A 26119-nucleotide genomic window follows, 5' to 3' on the forward strand; every position below is an offset into this window, starting at 1 on the left:
TATAAGATATAAGGATTTTAAAAAGTAAATAGTTTTAATTTTGTATGTATATCCCGTTACATCATCAAATATTACCACATTGTTTTGCATGAAAAATAATTCATATATAAATAATTAACATCTAAGTTATTGCTGTTTTTGTGTATTCGTATGTATATATATATGTTCCCATCAATTTGTTTATTTGATATTATTTTTGCTCCTTTTTTTAAAAAAAGAACATTGGTCCTGTGCATTTTTTCACTTAATACTCACATTTCATTTTGGTGTATGGTGAATTTGTGGCGTTGGCCAATTTCTATTTGCTGCTGTTTCGTATTGTTGTTCGTGAGTTGTTTTTAACATTTATTCGTTTTTCAATGGCGCTTGTAGATCTCTCTCTCTTTTTAAAGTTAAGGATATTGTTAGGCAGAGTTTGTAATATTACAATATGAATATATTAACAATATTATTATATAATAATAATTATTAGTACCTAATTTAATTTCTGCTTTTTTCTCTAATGAATACTGTTACCTAACTGCCTATTCCGTGTCTGCTACTCGTCTTTTAAGTAAAGATTACTATAATTTCATATCATTATTACGATTATTATTTGATTATATTGCACGCTGTGAAACATATATTAATGTTATTACTAAGCTTTATCTGTATATATATTTTTTTAAATAATACAACATCTAGTTTATAAGAACCTAGTTTTTAAATAATTATTTTTTTCTGGAAGTATTAAATATTTATAACCGAATAATATTTAGTATGGAGGTAATACAGTTATAAATATTCATACTTCCAATATTGTTTCAAAAAATCTAAATATGTTAATATTAGTTTTATATATTTGAATTTATATTTACCGTAAATACATGTTTCTACAAGAGAGTTGCATTCGCGAGTATATTACTGCTGAATTCAATGTAACCTTTATATGGTAACTTAACCATTCCTATTACCTTTCTGTTGATGTGTGGATCAGTTTTCGTAATGGTTTTGCTACGTTCCGTAACAATTTTATCACTACACATTTTATTATTTTCTCTTAACACAATATGTGCACAAAACTCAGAGTACTATAAAACCCATTATTTATAATTCTTCGTCAAAACACATGTTGCTATGATGAGTTGGATCAGTACATTTACTTGATTGTTATTCCTTGAATTAAAATTATACATTACTTAATCTCTAATCTGCAGGACAAAATCGTGTCGGTTTCTTTTCTATTGTTTGTAGAAGAATATAAAACAACTACATTGGTTAGAGAATCTATCGGACTCAACTCGTACTTCATTTTATTCTGAGTACTCTATACTACTACTTTCCTACCAATAAGTATACCGTCATTGCAGATTTCCTCGACTGTTTTTGAACCACTTCTGGCAAGATACTGGTTTCGTATCGTAAAAAATTTCTGATAAATTTTGTTCACATCTGACATAAAGTTTATTATTATGTAAATCGTTCGCTAATACTTCATCCCACTTCCCTTGAATATTTTCTTTCGTTTAATCTGTTAAAACCTCTCAATATGTATTAGAAGAATGTACTCAGTTGATTACTTTGGATGTCGGGTTTTGTTTGATTTTAAAGTGTGTAATTCTTCTATGTGGCATACTTTTTATGAATTGAATGGTAGACTGATGCTAGTTTCTCCTCACACAATGGTAGTTTTTCCAATATGGTGGTATAATGGTATATATTAGAACTGATGAATTTGAACGATACCCGTGATGTGAAGACCTTCTTTTTAATTTTTTGTAGTACTTTTATGGAGAAATATCACACAATTTCGTAATCATGGAATGTGAATAAATCATACAATGTGATTGAACAGTCTTGGTTGACACACACAAACAAGAGATTTCAAGTGTCCTGTCATTGCAAGATGTTCTGGTCCCTTTCACGTTCTAAACGGTCCTCTGAAAGTAATGATTTATATCAAATTTGAGCAGCGGAAACAAACTTTGTAAGGGAAGTTGATCAAAGAAATTTGTGTTATGTCTAAACAAGGAAAAATATAAGCTCAAAATCTTGGTCTGCTTCCATTGTGTGAAAGAAAAGAAAAAAATGTAAAATACGAAAAGTTATAATACATTTAGTTACATTGAAATAAGCTGTTTTATAAAAAGAACATATTATGATTTGAAAACTACCAACAAGTAAATAGTATAGTATGTAATAGGGTTGCAGTAGACGAAAATTAAGTTATCAATCGAGATATTGAGTTCTCAATCGATTCTTTTAATATAACGTGAAAAAGATATATCACAAAGAATAGGTTAAAAATATAGGTTTTTCATGAAAAAAGCGAAAGATATGAAGGTTTTGTATATCGAGAAAAACCTAAATATGAAACACAATACATGTAAACATAGAGATGAAGATTTCGAAAACTACGTATTGATTTCGTTACAGTTATTTTACGTCTTCATTAAGGACGTTATATCGGATTTTATAGGAAATTTGTTCTCTGTTGAAGTTAATTGAGATTTTCAGTTTCTGACATTGTTATTTTAATGTTTTCTAGATTTCTAAATATGAATTTCTCTTAACATACAAAGAATAAAAAGTGATTTATTGTACCGAGACTTGAACCCGGAATCTACGGCATATCATGCCTATGTGTTTACCATTACACCACCCAGTCCGCTTCTCAGAACAGCCAAACACACTTGTCACTTCTGTAATCGGTGTTCTCCACTCAGACCACATGGCTTGTACGTACCCACTCCAGGAGTGAGAGGGTATTTGGCTGTTTTGGGAAGTGTAGTGGTTAACACATCGATGCGGTATTGCCAGAGATCACTGGTTAGAGTCCCGATGCAGTCAAATCATTTTATTCACTCTTTGTATGTTATTGAGTTTGTATCTGCAGAGGATTTGGTGTGTAAAAATAAGTTTAAAATCGGTTGTTTCCTTTTTTCATTAATATACGAATTTCTCTGACTTCAATTTCGTTAAGTAATATAAATTCGTATTCTGAAAGCAGTGAACATCAAATATGATTTAATTCGTAGGAAATTAATTGAAAAAATATAAAACTCATAATGCGAAACGAAAGTACAGGATATCAAATCATCCAGTGATCAAAACGAAACGAGATAAAATCTTACCTTCAACCACTTTCTGCTAAGAATATGACACGATATTAGTAAATGTAACTGAGATAATATTCTAGACCGATCTTTATGACAAAGACAAAAAGTTTCAGATAATACACGGTAAATGTACAGTACAGGTATTTACATAGAAACAAGGCAAACATTTAAAAATGAACTGATATATTGCTACAAACCAGGTTATTAAAAAAATTCCGTCTCTGCAGTGTAAGAGGCGGTAAAAATAACTTTTAGAGGAAATTAGTAAAAACAGACAAAATAAATTCTTTTTCATTTCTATCAACAGAAGTTGTTAGTTACATAATTCACTCGATTGTATTCCAAAATTGCATCGTCTCTACTACAGTCTCCGAGTACGAGTGACACAATCTTATTATTTTCAATATAATTGTAAAACTAAAGTAAGTTTGGAGATAATAGAGCCCATGGAGGAAGTATTACGAAAAATTTTATGAAGACTTGTTTGGTGCTGAGAGAAGAATTATATATGCATAGATCCTATGAAGTCAAAACATGTATATATAATGCATTCCTCAGTTGCAAACTGTATGTTCAAAGCTTACTGTTCTAGCTTGTAATACTCCCATATCTTTTTGAGTTCTAATATTATTCAAATTTATAATTGTGTGTTTATTAGTAAAATGGCCAAATAGGCTTGATATTAAAACATAACGCACAAAGAACAAGTCAAACATTAAGTGTATCAAATACTAAACTCAATTCTGTGATATCGTGATAATGAAAATAGTTCAGTAAACTAGTTACCAGAAGATCAAAATATGATATGTTCCTATATTCGTCGAGATTAAAATCGTCGATTTTTAAATGTATGGCTTAGTATCAAGCTTTAAGGTGATTTGATTAAATTTTACTTTGAGATTCTTCGATATTTCTGTATTTTTGTGGTTTCTAGGTGAAGTATAGATGGAACTCTATATAAATAAATATAGTTATCGGTCTTCCACCGTATTTATTCTTTTTTCTTTATTGTTATGTGAAGATACAAACTCTCAGATTTATGGCCAAAAAAATAATCTGCTTTTATTGGACCATAAAAAAGTAAAAATGTTTATTTTGTACAGGAAAAAAAACTTAAGGTGAATACGTTATATATTTGCATTTTCTTCAACATAATGATGCATATATTGATGTAAGGTGATGTGTATAATTCTGATTAGAAGTAATTAAAGTTTGAAAGTTGCATGTAGTTCTGGAATGATTTCTTATTAAAAAAAAAAAAAAAAAAAAAAAATATTTTTTTTTTTTTTTTTAATACTGGATATGGCTTCATAAATATGGTAGGTAAGAAATAATTGCAGGACAATTTGGAACAGTGATCAATCTTTAGTTGCTTCTAGTCGGTATTATTAAATTTAATATTTTAAAGTTTAAGGTGCTTTCCTTGATTTTAGGAGTCCACAGAACATTTTAACCGTCCGATTTTCACTGATTTCTTTCTATTACCTGTTATTCAGTCGAATTTTATTACTGTCGAACTCTGTTTCGTTGTGCGTTTTCTAAGATCGTGGCTGCTACCCAATGCAACAGTAACAAAGGAACTGTTAAAAGAAACTTTTTGTAGAAAATATATATGTTATCATTACTAATTTAGTTTGATTCCTCAATGAAATAGAAAGAACTATAATCACCGGTATGGAAATTTCAAATAATTTGTACATTGTCAAGATTAACAGAAGTGTTATACTTCTTTTGAAAATAATGAAGATTTATGTTATTTAAGTTAATTAGCTTGGCTATTGATATTATATTTGCAGAGAAGTATGGAGAAATTATTCCATAAATATGCAATGCACACTTCATATTTAGAAATATTATATTATTTCAAGTAGCGCTAGTTACTAATCTTTGTAATTGTATTATTTTCAGTAAGTGAAAAGCTTTAATTTTACAAGTGGTAGGCCCAGAAGTTAGTATCCAACTTGATTGTAACAACCTACAATAATTTGACGTACCTAATCAGAATTTACGTAATTATTTTGCGATCTCTTTATTTTTAATTTTATTTTATGCTTTTGAAAATATATTATGTTGCTACATCATTCTTAAGATTTTTTGCATTTTTGCTTTCACATATATATTTTAAGAAGTTAAACTCAGTAGTTTGAAGCACTGTTTTAACTCTTTTTTTTTTTTTTTTTTTTTCGTTTATTTAATGACATTGTTACGAAAAATCTTTTAACATGAAAGCAAAAAGTTCTGCCCATCTTCTAAGTTTTTCTACACTAATCATATCGTAATTCATTCATTATTGCTTACATCTACTGTTCACAAATTTCATTTACGTCATAATACATACAGTACAGTGTTTAAGCCATAAAATATGGAAACATATAATTGGTAATTTTCGTATTTTGTTGCTCTTTTGGCGACAAACTTAAAAGAAAACATAATATTAAAAAAAAAAAGTTACTTTAATTTGACTTGGAATGCTCGATATAAGTACCTCTCACAGTAGCATAGATTTTGTTTGCAATTTTTCTTAGACTATAAATACCTTAATAGACAAATTTCTTTCGTACCATTTGATGGTCAAAATGACAATAAATTCAAGATCAATTACGAAAGATTAATCTATATGGAAATAATTACTTAAATGGAACGATAAATTTGTTGTGCAGTGTGTTTCTTTACGAAACACGTTTGCTATCTTCAGTGAACATTCGGTTCTAACTGCTAGGAAACAAATATTTTGTACGGCCTATAAAATAAACTGTGTTATTAACTACCGTTTTAAATAAGATTACAATGTTTCAATGATTGTTTCGTTAGTCTTTGTGCTAGTTTCGTCACATTTTTTGCAGAAATAGAACATTGCATTAAGAAGTTTCGTTTATAAGAGGTATTGAAATGGATTATTTTGATTTTTTTTTTTTTATATATATATAATAATGAAAATATATTATCCGTACCATATTTCTGATGTTTAGATGTAGAAGGTTTACATTTGATACTAGAAAGTGTCAGGATCTTAGTTATTGTACACAAAGTAAAAATTCAAAGTTACGACTAGTTTTTAGTCACACAAAGTGAATAATCTCATGAAATTACAAATCAACAATTTGTAGGAGTACTTTAGAAGTTAACAATTACTTTTCATAGATAATTACTGATAGAGTCTATAGGGTATGTATTGCATAAGAACAATTGTCTTACCTCTGCACCACAGGTTTTTAATGTCTATATATTAAGTAACCTCAATATCTCAATCCATACTGGAACTTTCCTCTGGAATCGGAGGATTAATCTTGAAGATTAAAATATTGAGATTACTTAACACATAGACATTAAAAACCAACTTTTCATGGAGCCTGAATATAAGATCAGGAAGTATACACAGCACAGTTATACACAGCACAGTTTATATACTTGTAACTGTGATTTAGGTACAAATAAAGTTTTTGTGTTCGCATTACTCACAAGTGGAAAGAATTGCCTATGAATTAACGGATTTTTAAGCGATATGTAACCTGTTCATAACGTAGCTATCTGTAACTATGATGTAATCCTCTGGAACAGAGAGAGAAAAAAACTGTTTTTAATATTATTTTGGACGTATTCATTAGCTGATTGTATGAACTAAAGTATCCTTGACAATATTTTCATTTCACTATCTATAGATTCCGTGAAATTCAACGAATTTTTGTCACGATTTCTCCCTAAAGCAAGTGAAGATTAGATTAATTTCTCTCTTTCACAGTAACAAAAAGGGTAAGGCTTGTTTTCGTTATTGGTTTGTTTCAATCATTTTCTGATATCTATAATGTACAGAATATTATCTGATTAAAAATAAAACAAAAATTCAAAACTAATTCGAGAAATTGGCATACGTCAGTTGATATTATAACAGCAAATTACATAAATTTTTAAGTAATAATACTTCTACAGATTAAATTTGATTGTAAATTAAGGAACATAGAAGCGGAATTGTGAGCAAGGAGAAAAGTAATAAATTAACGCACATGTGCATACAAAGAAAATACAAAGTAAAACTGTTTCTTACGTTCATATATATATAATATATTCTGACCATCTTGATTATTTTATTTTGTGATTATTCCCTTCTACCTTCACGTTTATACAGCTTTTCTTCATACCCATAGAATTCCAAACCTCTAACAGAATAATCAGTAATTGCCAATTTAAGGATGGTGTAAAGGGACAAATTTTGCCAATAGATGTCACTACAGTCTTCGTATCTCTCTAATTTATTTTTATCTTTCACGAAAATTTACAATTTCTCTTACAAATTTCAACGTAGAGACTTCAAATTTTTAGAGAAGGAACTTCATAACCCATGGAAGAGAACAGTCCGTGCCGAGTTTTTATTTAGAATTTTCTTCACTGTTGAAACATTTATGTTGTTAAAGGTTTGGATATCCATTTCAACAATCATGGCATTTCAACAATGAAGAAAATTCTAAATAAAAAAATCGACACGGATTGTTGCCTTCGAGAGGTTATGAACTTTCTTCTCTAAAAATTTGAAGTATGTAGGCTGAAATTTGTAAGAGAAATCGTGAATTTTCTTGAAAAGTAAAAAAATACATGAGATACGAAGACTGTAGTGACATCTATCGGCATAACTTGTTCCTTTAAACTAACCTTAAATACTTCTGCTTAGATATGGTTGGTGTTTGATTATCGTTCTTGATCCGTCTGTAATATTTAAATATATATTACCAATTCTCATTTAATATCCGTTGAAAGCAGTGTTGATCTATATTTTTTTCTGAGCTAATATGTGTTAATAGCCATTCCATCATTAAATTTCTTGTCGTTTGAATATTATATTCTGGTATTAGTTTTCCAAATATGAACTATTGCTTCCTAAACTTAAGAGTTACTGCGCATGGGGTCCTTGGTTAGATCCCAGCTCGCGCCAAGGGAACTTTATGGTGGACAAATACCTTGTGCATGGGTTTCTTAGAAGTTCTCCCTTTTACTCCCACTTTTTCATTCCACCATTTTATTCATTTCTCATCATCACCGTCTTCTTTAGCCTACCCGGCAAAACCGTGGTTACGTAAAACTCAAATATTCCTTTCCTTTTTAAGAGTTATTGCAGTTCTCATTTAATAATTCCGCAGTTTCTGGATTCCACTGAATTCTGTAATCTTCATACATTTCAATTGTTAAAATAGCGATTTTCATAATCAGCAGTTTAGTTATCTTTCATTCTGCCTCTAGTTCACTCATCTTTGTTTGCTACATAGTCTGCAATGTTTTTGCTTACTTTCACTTTTCGTTCGCCTTTTACTTCAAATAAATATTATTTATCTCTTCAGAGTTCCAGTTAACCAAATATATTTTGGAACCTTCAAAAATCAATTCAAAACATCCAAATAATTACAAAGTAAGTTTTTAAATAATAAATATTGACTTCTGTTATTATGTTACAAACTTTTGTCATTTTGTGATAAAAATTCAGTGAAGTATCATGTTTTAGTGAGAGGTTTGATTTACGCTTTTAAAAGAGAAGAAAATAATAAAAATGAACATTTTCGTCTAAAACTTTGTATATTTTTGTAAAAGTTTGGTTATACCATTGTAAATAAACGGTTTTTGTGTTTGGATAGTGTTGTGCAGATAGACAAAAGAAGTGCATACTTCTTAATACAATTTATGTTATTAATATCTTTTGAATGAGTATTGTTCCTTCTGCTATTGGTGTTTTCATTCTGAAAATGTACCACTTGCTAAGAAAGTGTGCATTTTTCGTGGTCATCTGGTATCGAAGTGATCTTATATCAACACATACGATTTAGCAAAGGAAGTTTTGTATAGGATTTTGCTGAATAATATGTGCTTTTATAAAGCCAACTTTGAAGGAACACTGTCTTTCTTGTATGTTACGAAGATATGAATAAACGTGTTTTGAAAGTAAATTATTATACACAAAGAAATTATTGAATCAGCAACTTTGTTTTGACTTACGTAGTTTAAATGGCTGGATCAGAGCTCCAAAACGTGAGGCTGGAATTGCATTTATTTAAAGCTTAGGCTACATATTTTGAAATGGGTTCTTTCCACTAATTATCTTCAGCCATTACTTGTGACTAACATTATTTTTTATTCTAGTACAGCATTTGATTTTTTTTTTTTTAAATCATGCTCGTAAGATGAATATTGGATAGAATCCACGCCGTGTTGATTTATTTACATGATAAATTTGGTGCGTGCGTAAATGTGTGTGTGTGTGTGTGTGTGTGTGTGTGTGTGTGTGTGTGTGTGGTTGCGCGCGAGTTTATATAATATTTACTGTTAATTATCTATATTGTAAGTGTTGGTAGCAGTCATGGAATGGTACTCTTAGGTAAGCAGAATTTCTGCTTCACTTAATTCATGCCCAAACTTGTGCTTATTCCAATTCTATCTATAATTTAAGAACATGATGGGTTAATAAGTCATTTTCATGGAACAACAGTTTTTTTTTTCTCCCACTCCTGTGGACCTTTCCATAGCGAATGTTCTTCCTGTGTCCTGAATTCGTGGAAATGGGTTTTGCTATTGTTGAAATCCTATTCGTTGCTTTGGGTTGAATAGGTTGCTTCGTAAAAAAAATTCTTGTTTTCAACCAATAAATTCTTTGATTGTTGATTTGTTTACTTTATTTTTTTCCAATTAAACATAAGGTGTACGGAATAAGAGGGTTGTAGTCATAGGACATTGACTAGCGGGGTGTGAGTTTAGTTTTACGTTTCTTTTTGTTTTTGTTTTTTCGCTATATAGCATTTTGATATCCTGCTCCTTGCTGCCTTAGAGAACGTCTGTGTAGAGATCTTGAAATGCATAAAGAGATTGTTTTTGTTTTCTTTCAAAAGAATGGACAAGGAAGAAAATTACGTAAATAAGTAAATTGTTTATGAAGATTTTGGTATATTGTGTTGTTTCCAAAATCTAATAACGTAACTGTTTTTCTAAATATGTTTCAAAGAAACAGTTACCTTGTTAGGTTTTGAAATAACCTATAAAAATCCCAAAAATGCTTCATATAATTTGCTCATTTACTATATTTTTTTTTCTTTCAGAACTTCATTCATTTGAAAGGAACAGACCAGACTAGGTTTGAATCAATAAGTCAGCCGCTGTTAGCTTAGAGTATTGTTTGTTTTACAACATATGTAACTTGTACTTTTAATAAGAGATTTTTTAATATGCTGGAAACTGCAGAAATCCATGATAATGTAGGCTCTGGATCTGGGGAGCAAAATTTGAGAAAATTAAATATATGAAAAAAGAGAGTGAGGTCCGTCCTCTTCCCTCACTCTTTATGTTGTTACTCAACTCTTTGAAAGAACCAAATAATAACAGAACTATTTGTTTTTCTTTCCCTCTTCTTGTTTAGATGAAGTCTATTCAACGGTGTCTACAAACCAGTGGCTGTGTTTGTAGACACAGACTTGACTGCAGCTGATGTAAACAATGTATGCCTTTATACAACCAATTACGTTGCAGCTGTTCCACGACGCAAAACCATTCCATGGAGGTGTTGAAGATTCCCGACCTGTTTATAAAAAACGTGAGTCTTTGGTGGGTATGCAACAAACTCCGTCAATTACAAAAAAAACAGAATGCGATTGATCTTCCTTCCGTATACTGTACGAATTCTCCGCAGTTCTGTGGATGAGATCTCTTGGGAACAAATTTTACAGAATATGAAACATGTCTGGAATGACAGCAGGGTGTACCAGGAAACTGAGTAAGCTACTCCAAAAAAACATTGCATACTGATCCAGATATTGGTAGGCATTTGAGTATGTGTATTTTTTTCATTGTCAATTTTATAACCTTTATTTTTTACAGTATCGTGATTTCTGTATAAATTTTAGTGTTAAAATGATCGGAGTATAGGTAAAAGAAATCACATTTTTGTTTTAAACAAGATTAAAAAGTAGAAGCTTTAAATATGGCTAAAAAGTATCATATCATTTGAGTAAACACAGCGTAAGGTATTAAGGGTGTCAAGAAATGTTAGTAAGTCAGAAATGTGATGGTGCCTTTTCTAGGGATAGTTTTCTTTTCATTCTAATTTTGAAAAATGCACTAATTTATTTTATAATCAATACCGACATAAATCGAACTTTCAGGAACTCTAAATCTGTTAAATTTGAGTATAAAATCGGCATTTAAAGCGTATCATATTCAGGCATTTTCAGATAGTGATTTTATTAAAAAGGATATATATTTTTGTGAGAGACACTGGTTGTAAATATTCTGCCAGGAAGTAAGTTGATAAAAGTAGGTAAAACAAATGAATATTTAAAATATTTGAAATTCTCTAAAACTCACTTCATCGGTAGTAAATATATTTGAACAGTGTAATGAATGATAATGTTTATTTACTTACAAATGATATTTTATACTTAGTGTATACGTGTATAGATAACTGGCTGTTCATACTTCTGTTGTTTCTTCAAATGTTTTTCTATCATTAAAGTTATTGATTATTTAATATCCGTTTTTACAAAGGAAATACATCAGATGTCTCTAAAAACTAAAGTATAAACCTTTATCATCAATATTTATATATCTATCTCCCATATTATTTTTTTATAAAGCAATTTTCTTCAAATCTAGTTTGCAATATTCTTGCTGTGTACTTTACTTCTAAATATATAATGCTTCATGATCAGAGAAACATTCGGTTATATTCAGTTATACTTAGTAACTATTTCGTACTTCTATTTACAGATTGTTTTGAACATACTGGAGAATCGTGAACATACTTCAAAAAGTGCAAAACCCTTAGTTATTTCTACATACTGTACTTCAGATACTTCTTTTGTAAAATCTCTCTTCAAGTACAATCTCTTTCTATATCGGAAACATTTTGTCATCAATAATAAGAGCTTTAAAGATCAATCGATCTGCTGGAGCAAAACTTAACAGTATGTCCAAACATTCATGCGTAATACGCCTATTTTTCTTTACTTTCTTACGAAAATTATTTCTTTCCCCTGTATCTGTTTTCCTAAAATGTTCACCTACTGTCTATAATTGAAAGTATTTCCTATTCATCATATTAAATTTGAGAAAAAAATTAATAAAAATGTCCTGTTCGAAACTTGCCTCAAATTGATAATTTCTAAAAATAGGTTCTTGAAAAAAAATGTTACTAGAAATATTTAATTGATCATTTAATTCAAAAAGTTATGTTAAAGTATAAAACTTCATTTCAAAAAATGTTTCAAAATATGATCATACTTGTTTTGAAATTGCTGCAAATCTAAATGTTGTTTTCTAAGTAGTAAAATATGCTATCGTAAATCTATTTATTTTTTATTAAAATTATATTTTTTTGTTTCTTTCTTTTCTTTTTTTAATTTTTGTTTTATTTGTTTATATATTGTATGGCTATTTTTCACATTGAGATGCGTTTACTTTTGGTGGAGTGAAAGGTTTTGATCTTGAATAATAATTTGAAACTTGTGTAAAATAAATTGAATTTTCACTGTCAGGATGTGAAAAAAAATTAAAGTAGAAATGTTTGGGTTTGCCATTAGAAAGCTTCTACTTTGTGTAAAATTTTTATATTTTTTTTTAAATTAGACATGGTCTATATAGATATGTATATGTAAAGTTACCAAGGTACTATCTTGAAAAAGAATAAAAAGAAAAATTCAATTATCACTTACTTTCCAGCTAAGCATTTGGATAGCGCTGTGATAAAAAGAAGAGAGCCGAATGTTTAATAACCAAAATCTTATATATATATTGTTTTGGTTCACTAATAATTGATGATAAAATTTACTCTTTCAGCTGTTGTTTTGTACAGCATATAAGAAACTTATGAGAACACACAAAATATATTAGAACCAAATAAAAATTCATTAGAGTTACGATCACTTAGAGCATATATTTATTATTTTGTGAACAATTTCAACTTGAAAAAGAATGTTTTATGAATCGGCCAGTGGGGTATTTAAATTTACTTAAGAATTTAGAATAGGCAACGCGATTGAGAACATTTTCACAACAAATTAATGACAGAACATTTTGAACCGTACTTTGTCAACTTAGCCGCTGTTTTTCTAAATACAACATATTCAAGAATCTACGTGCAATATGCCTACCAAAATTTAAAAAAAAAAAAAAAAAAAAAAAAAAAGAACAAAGAGAAAGAGAAAAATACGACCTCTTAGTTTGACATAATATGAATAAATTATTGAGACAGGAAGCAGACATTAACCAATTGCGCTTTTTTTTTTTTTTTTTTTTTTTTTTTTTTTTTTTTTTTTTTTGAGAACAAAATGTAAGTTTCATATTCTATATTAGTACTAAGACAAGCTTCTCTTTTGCGTGTTTTTTTTGTTGATTGTAAGTTATTTATGTATGAATGCAAATAACAAACAGTTTGAAAAACGTAGCTTTGTGGAAAGATCTTCGGACACACCTATTGCATTTGAAAAAGATGACAAGATTATTTCATAACGACATATGTGAACTTAAGGAATTAAAACGACACATGATGATGAATATTAGCTTTGGCTAACCTTGGTGTATGTCTTAAGTTTTAACAATTAGCGGAATTTTCGATTAGAACCTCCCATCTTCCTCTTCGGCGTTTTCTTAAAGCATCAACTATAAACCCTTAATCACATAATGATATGAATCTTAATGGTATAGAAATACCAAACAAAAATTTTTCGTCGAGAAATAAAAATAATATATATTTTTATAAGAAAGTTTTTGTTTGATTCATCTGTACTATAACAATTGATGGCGCATAATGTAACTAAAAGTTTGCAGTTGATACTTTAAGAAAATGCCGCTGAGGAAGATGGGAAGTCCCATTCAAAAATTTTGGCAAATATTAAAAGTTAGACATATATCAAGGTTATTCCAAATTTATATTAATAACATGATGCGTTCATTACATATTCCTGATCTATAAACAAGTACCTAAAAGCTCTTGTCCCTCTGTTCTATAATACATTTTTTAAGTTCGTAGACGCAGTCCCCGAATTTTCGTTGTACTATTATTTTGAAGGAAAAAGATTAAAATAATACGAATTTTGTTTCTATGATCGTTAAAGGTAATCACTGTGGAGAGCTAATTTACTTAAGTTGAGGATTACTTTGAAGTTCCTTCTGACACTTGGGAAATTCCTATTTTCTATTCTTGCGACTAATAATTTTCTCAACATTTGGCAACCATGCCAGAGAAGCTGTTCATTTCTATTTCCACGTGCAATGAGATCAATATCAGTATATTTTTATATTATTTATCTATTTAAGAAGAGGAAGTTTACTTCCAAAAAGAAAAATAATATACATCAATTGTTTATTTTCTTTCAAAAATTATTATTTTTAAACATATGAAGTCCAAAAATTTAGGACATTACAGTGTGAACGGGAAGTGTGTAAGGTAGATTAGAAAATAATGTTGGGGCCGCGGTGGCTCAGTGGTAGTGTGTTGACCTCTCGTGCATGGGACTTTGGTTCGATCCCAACTCGTGCTATGTGAACTTTGTGGTGGACAAACTCCGTGTTACGTGGGTTTTCTCGGTGTTCTTCTATTTCCTTCCACTTTCTTCATTCCACCATTCCCTTCATTTGTCATCATCACCGTCTTCTTTAGCCTACCTGGTATAACCGTGGGACGTAAAACGTAATGATTTCATTTTGAAAATAATGTATTTAATGTTACATGCTTTATAATGTTTTATACACTGCAACAGGTTTGGTGTATAGTAGCATTCGTAACTAAATAATTTACAAGAAACAAAAAAACACGACAGAACATATGTCTTAGCCCATCTTCGAAATTTAGACAAGTTTTATAAGAAAAAGAAAAATGAAAAGACAAAAAAATAAAGAGAAGCTATTCAAATATATGTGAGCGAATTTGTTAATTTAAAAAAAAAAGATGAAACATTACAAATTATGTAAAAAGAAAAAAGTCAAGTAATTTCAAAGCATAATGTAATTGGCTGATATTTATTTTTTGAAATAGCTATCATCAGTTTTTATGTTACAAATAAAAGTGCTGTCATGATGATAGGGCACTGGCATCGTCTTGATAGTAACTCTGTTACTGATTTGTAGAATTCCTTGTAGATTTGAGCGTAGATTATTTTTCTGATCTTTTATTATTTTCTGTTTACACTTATGTAGAGTAACTGTAACCCTTTATTTTTATTTCTTCGTGTTCTTTCGGAATAAACTGGTTTGAGGGGAAATTGTTACTAACCAGCAGACAACACATACTTTGAAGAAATATATCGCACAGCCTTTTATTGTTGGGGAAATCTACTAACATTTGATTAACACTTCGCCTTCCAGTTTTTTTTCTGTAACTATGTAAATGGCTGTGAAGATTTCTTATATATACAACTCTGAAATTACTTCGTTACTGTATACTAGGACAACAAAATATTATTGTTTTATCTGTCGTCACTTAACCAAGTAATTTGTGTAAAATTATCGTCTCAGTCAAAACTCTCACTGAAGTATTCTTTATAGTTCGTGTCCTGTCCCTACAAGCACGTATCTGTATTTTTTTTCTAGAGTACTATTGTTTTCTGTTTTACAGTACTTCGAGAATTCATTATCTTTCTTCTTTCTCTAGTTCCAGATCTTTTTCTTTTATTGTAATCACTTTTGTATGCATTAGTAAATAGTATGTTCTTATATGTTAGTAAGTCACTTAAAAACTGTATGCATTTTAGCTCTTGGAATATTTAATTCTACTTGCTACTTAAATGTTGTAAACCACCTTCTTAGAGAGATAAGTAATCTTGAAATTTTCAGTGATGTGTCTAAGGGTTCTGTGATGTATTCAACAAATGTTACTGGTATATTCTTCACTTTTTCTTGTACTTTTCTGAGAGAACGTAAGGTATATTGATAATATATATATATTCTCAAATACGAGACGTAACATGACGTAAAACTTACTATTGAAAGAAAAGTTTTAAAGTTTTGATAGATAAAGACAGTTTTTGATAGATTACTAGTGGCCTAATGGAAAGGAATAATATTCCAAGAAAGTTGGACCAGCTATAGCATGAATAATTTGCCAACTAAAATATATGAATTTCCTACTTTGAAAGAAAGAAAATAAAACTCAACCACCCTATACAAATTACGCAGCTCGTACAGATTGGGTCTAAGTGTAATTTCTCAATATTGGACTTTCTTTTCCTTCCATGTTCCCTAGCTATTAAGAGCCTGACATACTAAAAATGCAAAATTTACAATTTTTTCTTTTGCTTGTTTATTCATAAGTGAAAGAAGATAATGAAATGCAGCTTACCACAATCATAGATAATGTTATTCTACAACAGAAAATATAAACATGAAGAATTTTCCATGTTGCCATCCATTGAAATTACAGTGTTGCCAGAATAATTCCCTCAAAATCTAATTAAGGCAGCGACTAGAGAAGCATTTGATTACGTATCATGTTGTTTTGGTATCATGTGAACTACTTTTTTTTTAAATAACAGTATTATTTAATTTTAATAACAGTATGTTAAAACTCTTTTGTTTATTACAAATTAAATACAACTATTATTTAAAAAGTAGTTCACAGGATTCCAAGACAACATGACACATAATAAAATGCAGTTGAGTTCCTTCCTCTAGTCGCTGCTTTAACTTAGATTTTGGGGGAAATGTTATTCTGGCAACACTGTAATTTTTATGAATGGCAACACTGAAAATTCTTTAGGTTTATATTTTCTGTTGTAGAATAATATTACCTATGATTGTGGTAAGTTGCATTTCATTATCTCCTTTCACTTATGAATAAACAAGCAAAAGAAAAACGGTTAATTTTGTACTATTTTTAGTACGTCAAGCTCTTACTGTCATTTTCTAATTCTCCAGGGAAATTCTTGACGTCATTTGTATTCATTACTGTACATGAGGGAATGTTCTTCAGTCCTTACTGCAGTATGTCAATGTGACCACATTAATTATTTTATTACTGAACTATAAATCAAAACTTCTCCTATTAATATTTATTACAATACCTAACTTTCTCTACCAAAAGCTACTCTGACATTATAGTACTCCATGACTTGTCAGAAATTTTCGGACAGTTTCTTTTAATTAAAATGCTTGTGAGATTTATATCAACGCTTGACATGGTATTCCATTTATTACAGTATGTCACATTTTATATTAACACTAGATCAATTGACACTTATTTTAATTATGGTATCTATGATTCTTCGGACTAACATAGTAAATTTAATATTTTACTTGTACATTGATAAAAATACCGGCAACTTTCATTTGGCCAAGGATTAATCTAACGTGTACTATATGTATTAATTTGATTATGATTTATGAAACCCTGATCTGACGTAGATTGCATAGTAACTTTAAAGAATTTTTTGTAAACCATTACGGAGGTAATATTTATATATCTCTCAGCAAAGTGTATATACCAACATCTTTATCTTAGTGGAGAGTGTACCTACAAAATTTGTTAATACATACAGCAGAATGTTTTATAGATACATTTCGAAATTTCGAATGCATGATAAATGTCTTGTGACAGCATGTTCAAAACTTTTTGTTCATTCAGAACAATGTGTTGCAAGAACGTCCAAATTGACTTAAAGATTAAAAGTTAAATCTGAAATTGAGAGATCGTTAAAAAATCCAAGTGAAAATAGAATTGTTAGCATATCTTTCAGATGAAGGAAACATACTTCGTATATGTCTCCTCATATTAGCTTTTCTGAACTGCTTCAGTGACTATTTTCGTCATCCTTTAACTGTAGACATGAAACAGTGTATTATATGAAACATTTGAGTGTAGTATATCTATACCGTACTGCAACAGGACTCTACCTTGAGTAATAGTACTATTGTGTATTCAGTGAATATATTCAATTTCACTTTTAATTATAATTCACAAAACTGCTTGAACTTAAATAATGTCTTCTGTATGAAAAGCATCGCAGTACGTGAACACTGACTTTTCAGTTACTTTTATTGCCTATGTTCAGATTACGTAACAAATTATAATGTATTAAAATAAATAAATAAAGTGCACATTTTTCGAACGATCTTTCGTTTTCTAGATTTAACACAATAAACATTAGGAATTTCTCAGTTTGTACAGCCAAGCAATGTTTAACATGTCACGAAATTAACTATTTTTATTCATATACATTTTTTTTTAACACACAAACGCGCGCACACACCATATTCTCTATAGGTGCAAATTCTATAACATACAAAAAGTGAAAAAGTGATTGACTGGACCGCGACTCGAACCCGGGACCTGCGGAATACCGTGCGTATGCGTTAACCACCACGCGGGTTGCTTAGTGGTTAACGCATCTGCCTAGTATGCCGGAGGTTCCGGGTTCGAGTCCCGATGCAATCACACTTTTTTTACTCTTCGCGTATTATTTTTATTCCATTAACATCTGTAATTGTCAAATAATTAACACCCGTAACTACCTCTTTCTACTTATCCATCCAGAACAGAAACAACCAAGCAAATACACATTCTGCAACTTCTTACTTTCTCCTATCTTTTCTTTTGATTTATTTTGGTTTTGTCTTTGTGTTGGATGTTGTGTATTGCTTCTACTTCCATAATATGTGTTGCTTTTTCATTTATTGTTACATACCAGAATCATGAGAAGCAGTTGAAACGTAGCATGCTTTGGTCTATATTAAACTAAACAAGACTTTCCATTTCTATCCGAAAATAAAGACAAGAAGCGAAGTTTCTACTCACAAGATTCACATTCACTCACAAGATGATTCTTTTCGCTTCAAAAGTACGATCAGAAACTTCGTATGGTGAGCAATCTCTCCAGTAAGCATTATAATCGTAACTTTTTCGAAAAAGAAAGAAAGCAAAACATTATACATTATCATCCCATACTGCTATGGTTATGAAATATATATACACAAACATGGCGTGTGAAAAATTAAAAGTGTAGCACACTTTTACACAAACACACACACTGATCAATGAAATTGAGCACTGTTTAATAACCATTGATTATATTTCTGAACACCTTATAGTTGTAGAAATAGCAGAATCTTATACAGATAATTTTTACATTAACTGTAGGTGGTTCGCATAACTGTAGGTGGCTCGCAATTTGAAACTCAATTCATGTGCACATTGTTCCCTATACTGGAATAGTTCTGATGTAAACAAATAAATCTTAATTCTTTGAAAGCAACCAGCTTACGATTCGAAGCTGTGAATCCTAAGTATATAACAGTGATTGTTCAATAAAAGTCGTGTTACAGCATAACCGGTAATGTTCAGTAATAAAAGTTAGTGTAGCAGCATAACAGTGTATTATACCTTTCCCAAGAAGCAATATTTCCAGTTCAGACTTACGTATGTTTGGTTGTATAATTGTAAACCTGTTATATCCAGAAACATACAAAACTTTTTGTAGGTACTAGTAACTTTTTTCTTTTTTTTCTTTTCTTTTCTTTTTTTTTTTTTTTTTTTTTAGCTAAAAGAAATAATGGTGATAGAAGAAGTAAGTTTGTGTAAAACTGGCATAATTGTCTCATTTTTTAATGAGGACGAAGTTCCACTTTTCTTAAAAAGTAAATAAGAAATTAAAACACACACACATACACACACACACACACACACATATATATATATATATATATATATATATAAATAAATAATATTCAGTACACACATATTCAGTACTTATTTGTTAGCCATAAATATGCACCAGGGAAAACAGAATAATACGTTTCAGAAACAGAAACGTTAGGGTTTATGCTTGTTTCTTTAAAACTAAAGTAAAAGAAAAAAGCATTAAATAATACAGATTCATCAGAAAATTCTTCTTTTTGAAATACTGTTACTCAATATTTAACTATTCTACAACCTTCACTGATACTTTCCATCTGACGTAGATACTTCATAATCCATTCTAACTTTTACTTCGTATTCAACCATAGAACTCATTTTGGTCATTTTCATTACTTAAATTCAAAATATTACTCTTAACATTCAAGTTGCTTGATATTTGGTTTTCCAAAGTTATTAATTCAATAAAAGAAGTTATACAGTATTTTACGGCGAACATTATAATATCATCAAATATGAATAGTATTTCAAGTCCAGATTTATCCTTGAATGTATGGCTAAATTCTCAGTTCTCCAAGCATAAATAGTGATTTTTTTTTTTTTATAATACTTATGTGATGAAAATGTTCCTTACTTCAGTATTCATAGAAGTTACTTACTATTGTTACTTGGTGAAGTCCCACGCGGTACGAAGATTAAACAGCTAATATATGTACATATGTACGTGATTTTAAATGAAAACTATCGGAAACTAGGAAAGTGAAATATAAGAGCTCACTGGAGAGATTTGGAAACATATTTAGCTAATGCTATAAGTATGAATACGCTACAACAAAAAGTCAGAAATATTCCTAACGTTCGGTACATTTTTACAAGCCTGTGCATATATAAGAAGTATACTTACATTGGATGGGGCACATATTTTACATATACTGATAGATAATAGGTTATCTAGCATCTATGTAAAGATAATAGAGTGAAATGATTTGTTTTTCATAAACTGTCATAGATAGATAATAATTAAATGTTGCATCAGTTTTATGTAATAAGATACTGTAAGGTAGAAATGGTTTCTTCACAAGAAATCCTTATTCAAGTGAACAATAGAGTCTCTGATGTCACAGGTTCCTAAGCTCACATAAGCTTGTAGTGGACAACATTTTGTCTATAGATTTTTTCGGTATTTTCCCATTTTTATATTTTATCTATTCACCCATTATCACTCATTTGCGTCCATCATCACTTTATTTTAAGTGACATCACTGTGGGATATTCAATCAAAGATTTCATTTCATTTAAAATTTTGCTCTTCTTTTTTCCATCCGTATGCTTGCTTGATGTCGGATGCAAGTTGAAATTTTTATTGTGTATGTGTGCTTGAGCATGGAATATGTGCATGCTGTTTTGTGCTCTAAACTCCTGCATGCCTCAGTATTTCTTTTACCTGAAAGTCTGCGCGACATTAAAAATATGAATATTAGTAATTTGTTTTTTACCTGAAAAAGTTAAAAGAAACATAACATAAATGCAATACATTGAAATTTCAAATTAGACTACACACTATAAAAAAATATCGTTAGATAAAAAAAGGAAGGAAGAAAAATCGACAAAATTGATATTATCAAATGCAAAAGTCGAAATAAAAATTCTGATACCAGTGCCACATCTTGTACAAGCCATAATTGGCAATCGTTCCAGACATCATCCATGAACTGAAGTTAGAACAAATTAAATATCTACTCTGCATATAATTTCGAGTCTCAATCATTCAAATTTAAGAGCCAAACCAAAATAAATTAGAATATATATATTTTTAAAAAATATAGGGTGGTTGAAAATGAACTTCCTATTGAAAATCGATAGTAACTCGACTACTTGTTTATCAGTATTAGTGAATTAGTTTTGGTGGGTACAATGAATTAGTAGAGATTGTGTGAAATATTAAGATGTCATCGTTATCTATGTATCATCTGTGAACAGTCTCTGCTTATTTCTGCAAAAATTCCGGAGACATATTGGTTAGATGTTGAATGCGACATTCCAGTTCTTCTAGTGATTGCGCTTACAAGTTTAGATGTGCTGAAATCCCTCCTCTATCCTAGAGAAAGCGACACCGAAATCAGGTCACTTTGTTGGCCATTCATGATGACCCAACTAATCTTTTGTCGAATCACTCACGACTTTGTTTGGAAAAATGTGGAGGAGCATCATCGTACATAAGAAGGCTGTCGATGTCCGCAATAGACACAATAGGCCAAACATCTTGCAACATGTTAGATAACGATCTACGTTAGTAATGCCGTAAGTAAGAACTGGACCCTCAACTTAATTGAGTTTCGTACGACGGCGGTTCACAAATTACCCCACATAAAACCCAACTTTCTCACTACATAGGATGTTGTTAAACAAATTGGAATAAGTCTACAGTAAGCAACGATCCAAATTAACAAATCAAACCACCACCACCACCAACCATATTTCATCGGATGGTGAATATCTTTTGTTAATAATTTCTGATAATAATATGCTTCTAAGAATAAAAAACGGTAAGTAGTTGTTACTACTTCAAAAATAATGTGGGTCTTGTTGCACGGTAGGGCACTTTCACCGGTGGCTTGGAGTATGAATTTAGTGGGGGTTCTGGTAAACATGTGGGGGTTCTTGTACCACATGCACATTTTCGAGCGACGACCACGTTTGCGAGTATCTGCCGCAGATCTTGTAAACGCAAGCTTTGGAATGGCAGTTTCTGGTGGTCTTGGCATTCACTGTAGCACAAGATTTGATATTGCACCACAACCTGTGCACTACCACGCCTTATAACGGAGGTCTCACGCAATGTCAATAGGTTAATAAGCTTAAGTTCTCGTTACTAGAAGATAAAAGATCGGCATCTAAAGTATATAAATGACAGAATCACAACACAGTTTATTTCATATACAAAAAAATATATACAATTTTCAGTACGGAGTTAATTCTCTGCCACCCTTTAGTCACACAAATTCCAAATTTATTTTGAATTAACGAATTACAATTGAATTGAATGCTCTATGGCATTGCTTTGAATGCTTTTTTAAAAAGAAAAAAATGTATATACGTTTACAACATATTCTTGTGCCGTGTGAGAACCAACATGAATGTTGATGAAGATGTCTAATATAGATTTATTTTATTATAGGGCTAACTACAAGCACTCTACCTATGTACCTCACAGAATTAGCTCCGCTTCATCTTCGTGGAGCTATGGGAGTGCTGTGTCCACTTGGACTTACAGTTGGAGTTGTAATTGCACAGATTCTGGGACTGCGCACGGTTTTAGGTAGGTCATTTGATTCTTCATTTCTGAAATGCCAGCTTAAAAGTATTTACGCATACTTTCACGTTTTTCAAAGTATTGTTAAAAATAGCTAATACATACAGAATATCTCAAAAGTCCCCTGACATAGGATAACTCTGTCAGGGGCGGATCCAGAACCGACTTCTGGGGGGAGCGGTAGGTTGTCATACTGCTACTTTTAAGGGCTCCAAACTTTGGGATGGGTTTTATTTATATATAAATTATAAGAAAGTTTCCTCTTCTGGGGGGGGGGGCGATTGCCCCGATCGCCCCCCCCGGATCCGCCCTTGAACTCTGTTATTATTTGAGTTACAACATAATAAAATGGAGGGCTGGCCGTCGATACGTTAGCGGAAAAGACAGTAACTTTATTCACTTATGTTGTTGGTCCAGGTAAATGGCAACGTTGCATTTTCATTTAACATTGGGCTCATTAAGAATGTGCAGCCCAAACGGCTCTCATTTTTAAAAAATTCCTTCAGTGTACATCGAAAACATATTTGGAGACCATTCCCCTCTTACATTTTGTTGTAACTCGGATAATAATAGAGTTACCCTATGTCAGGGGACTTTTGAGACATCCCGTATATATAAATCATACCGTAACTCTTGGTAATTACAAAATAATATTATTTGAAATATTGCAAGAAATGATTTTTTTTTAAATAACAACATAACTGTCCTTGCTTACGAAATGCTATAATCAATTAGACATTATTATGAACCAGTTTCTCATAGTTAAAGGATTTAATTCCGAAATCATATGATTTGGATATATGAAATCATCAACTTGTAGACGTACTGCTGGATAATAAAGTATTTTGTTATAACAATAGTCAGTTTAGATATTATAGAAGCCGTTAGGTATTAGTCATAACAATTCTAAGATTGACCCTCTCTGGCATATCTTTTTTTTTTTTTTTTTAATCTATGAAATTTGCCATCTCTACTTTGTTAATTATTGTCATTGTTTTGCTAATCTGTAAGCCTCCCTAATTTTTATTATTATTATTATTATCAGTCAAATGATAACCTTGTTACTTGGCCACTTTCTTAAGTTGATTAACTTTTTGTAGATAAACCATAATCAACGTAGACAAATTTTGGTGTAGGAACCACTTAAAAAAAATGCTTTAAGTGTATTGTGTAATTCATGCATTCGGTAATCCATTACAGGTCAAGAATCAACATGGCACTACCTCCTAGGATTGTACGCCATCTTGGTGCTGCTGTCAGCCACTACGCTCCCGATTCTACCGGAGAGTCCGAAGTACTTGTATATTGTGTGTGGACAGGAAGAAAAAGGCATTAAAGGTTTGTACTATATTTGTGTAATAAGCTTATGAATATGGTACTAAAATAAACTTAGAAGATACAATTGCAATACTGTTTAAAAATTCTAGAATTTCTTGTATTTACAACTATCAAAATGTTTTGCTGTTATGTTACAAAAACAAAGGAAAACAATAATAATATTAGGGATGTCTCTGAAATATATCACTTTAAGCAGTAGAGAAGTCTCTTACCTATGTTTTTCATATGTACGGTACGATTTGAGATATCAAAAATGAAATGACATCTTTCAGTTTAACGTCCCACGATTATGCCCTTTTAGGCTAAGGGAGACGGATGATTAAGGCAAGTGAATGATGGAAGAATTGGTATAAACTTTGGGTCATACTTAGAGAGCTCTTTTTCCAAGAATTCTGAAAATCCTGTCCACCCCTCTAAACCTTCTGCTAACTAGTCTCCGCGACGCGTGGTAGAGATTTATGATCCCTTCTGACTAAAAACCAATATTGCCTCGATTCTTTTTCCTTCTTTCCTTTTTCCTAGTTGATTTTTTTTTTTAATTTGTGTTGTTAACTGAAAATAGGAAGGAAAGCTTTCTCCTTATTTTATCGGATTTTAACTACACAATTGGATCGGAGGTACGGCAACACTGAGAGCAGTGACAGCTTACACGCTCGCGAGGACTAACCAAGGGTTGTGGGGGTGAAAAGAAGCAGTGGTTGGAGAAAGAGCCCTCTAAGCAAGAATTTAAGGCTGTCGTCCCGATGTATAATGGAGAATGTGGAATGAGACGGGAGTACCCCGAGAAAACTTATGGACAGTGCACCACAAGCTTACTTGGTCAAGGATCAAACTAGGGACCTGATGCACCAGAGGTTGCTGTAAACGGCATTACGATTGTTTCGTCTATTGGAAACCTATAAGGCTTCAGATGTCATATTTATCTAAGCATTTTCTTTTCGAAATAAAGCCTTAAAAAAAAAAAAAAAAAAAAAAAATCCACTACAACTTTGTTCCTATTTCTTCAAAACACGCCATATCATGAAAATAGTATTTGAAACTAAGGTACTTCAGATATGCATCATCCTTCTTGCCTCAGCTACGTTATTATTATGGTAGAGGCCTCCAGAATTTAAATGATTGTGATACTATAGCCTCTTTAGTTTGTAACTGATGTGGTATTGTAAGTTTTCATTGATTTCTGGGCTTTCAGCATCTAAGGCCATATTAGGCCGTCATGTATAAGAGATGACGTCCCTTGGCGATCACACTATCCGAGGAAAGGAAAGAAAGCAGCCTATGAGCTGTATATTAGGTACCATCCCGGCATTTGCCTGGTGTGAATGGGGAAAACTCAGAAAAACCTCACTCAGAATGGTTAGCCTAAGCTTTTTCAACCGAGTGTCCCCATTGGGAATCGAATCCAGGACCGCTCACACCAAAGGCAAGAGCGTTAGCGAGTACGCTACGCGGAGCCACTTGTAAGTTTTCGTGTAGCATGTGCTGTTGATATTGCGAAATATGCCAAATGATTTTTTGGTATTTGTGTTTACTTTGTGCAAAATTTCGGTGCTTTTATCTACTAATGTAGAAGTTACAAGAACCTATGGATAACCCGTACTAGAGACCTGCACGGGCCGATTTTTTGAGATTTTCGGCCCGAGCCCGCCCCGGCCCGATAAGTTTTTAAAAATTCTTGGCCCGGGGCCGATAAATTTTTAAAGTTTCATTTTGTAACATTTTTCACGGGCACACTTCTTCAACGTTTGCCTTTATTCTAAGTATCGTTTAACGAAAGTCAAT

At 31.2% G+C, this 26119-nt stretch overlaps 1 protein-coding gene across 2 annotated transcripts in view; it reads left to right on the plus strand.

Annotated features, from left to right (window-relative positions):
• The window catches only part of LOC145672073 (solute carrier family 2, facilitated glucose transporter member 1-like), a 131389-nt gene that overhangs the window by 93155 nt on the left and 12115 nt on the right, over positions 1–26119 (plus strand). For both annotated transcript variants that reach the window (XM_081741315.1, XM_081741316.1), the window contains exons 5-6: positions 22865–23005; positions 24200–24337. In XM_081741315.1, coding sequence (XP_081597441.1) covers positions 22865–23005; positions 24200–24337 — 279 coding nt within the window. The remainder of the gene's footprint in view (positions 1–22864; positions 23006–24199; positions 24338–26119) is intronic.

The sequence above is a fragment of the Thermobia domestica genome, chromosome 15 (assembly GCF_964235325.1).
Source record: "Thermobia domestica chromosome 15, izTheDome1.hap1.1, whole genome shotgun sequence".
Lineage (NCBI taxonomy): Eukaryota > Metazoa > Arthropoda > Insecta > Zygentoma > Lepismatidae > Thermobia > Thermobia domestica.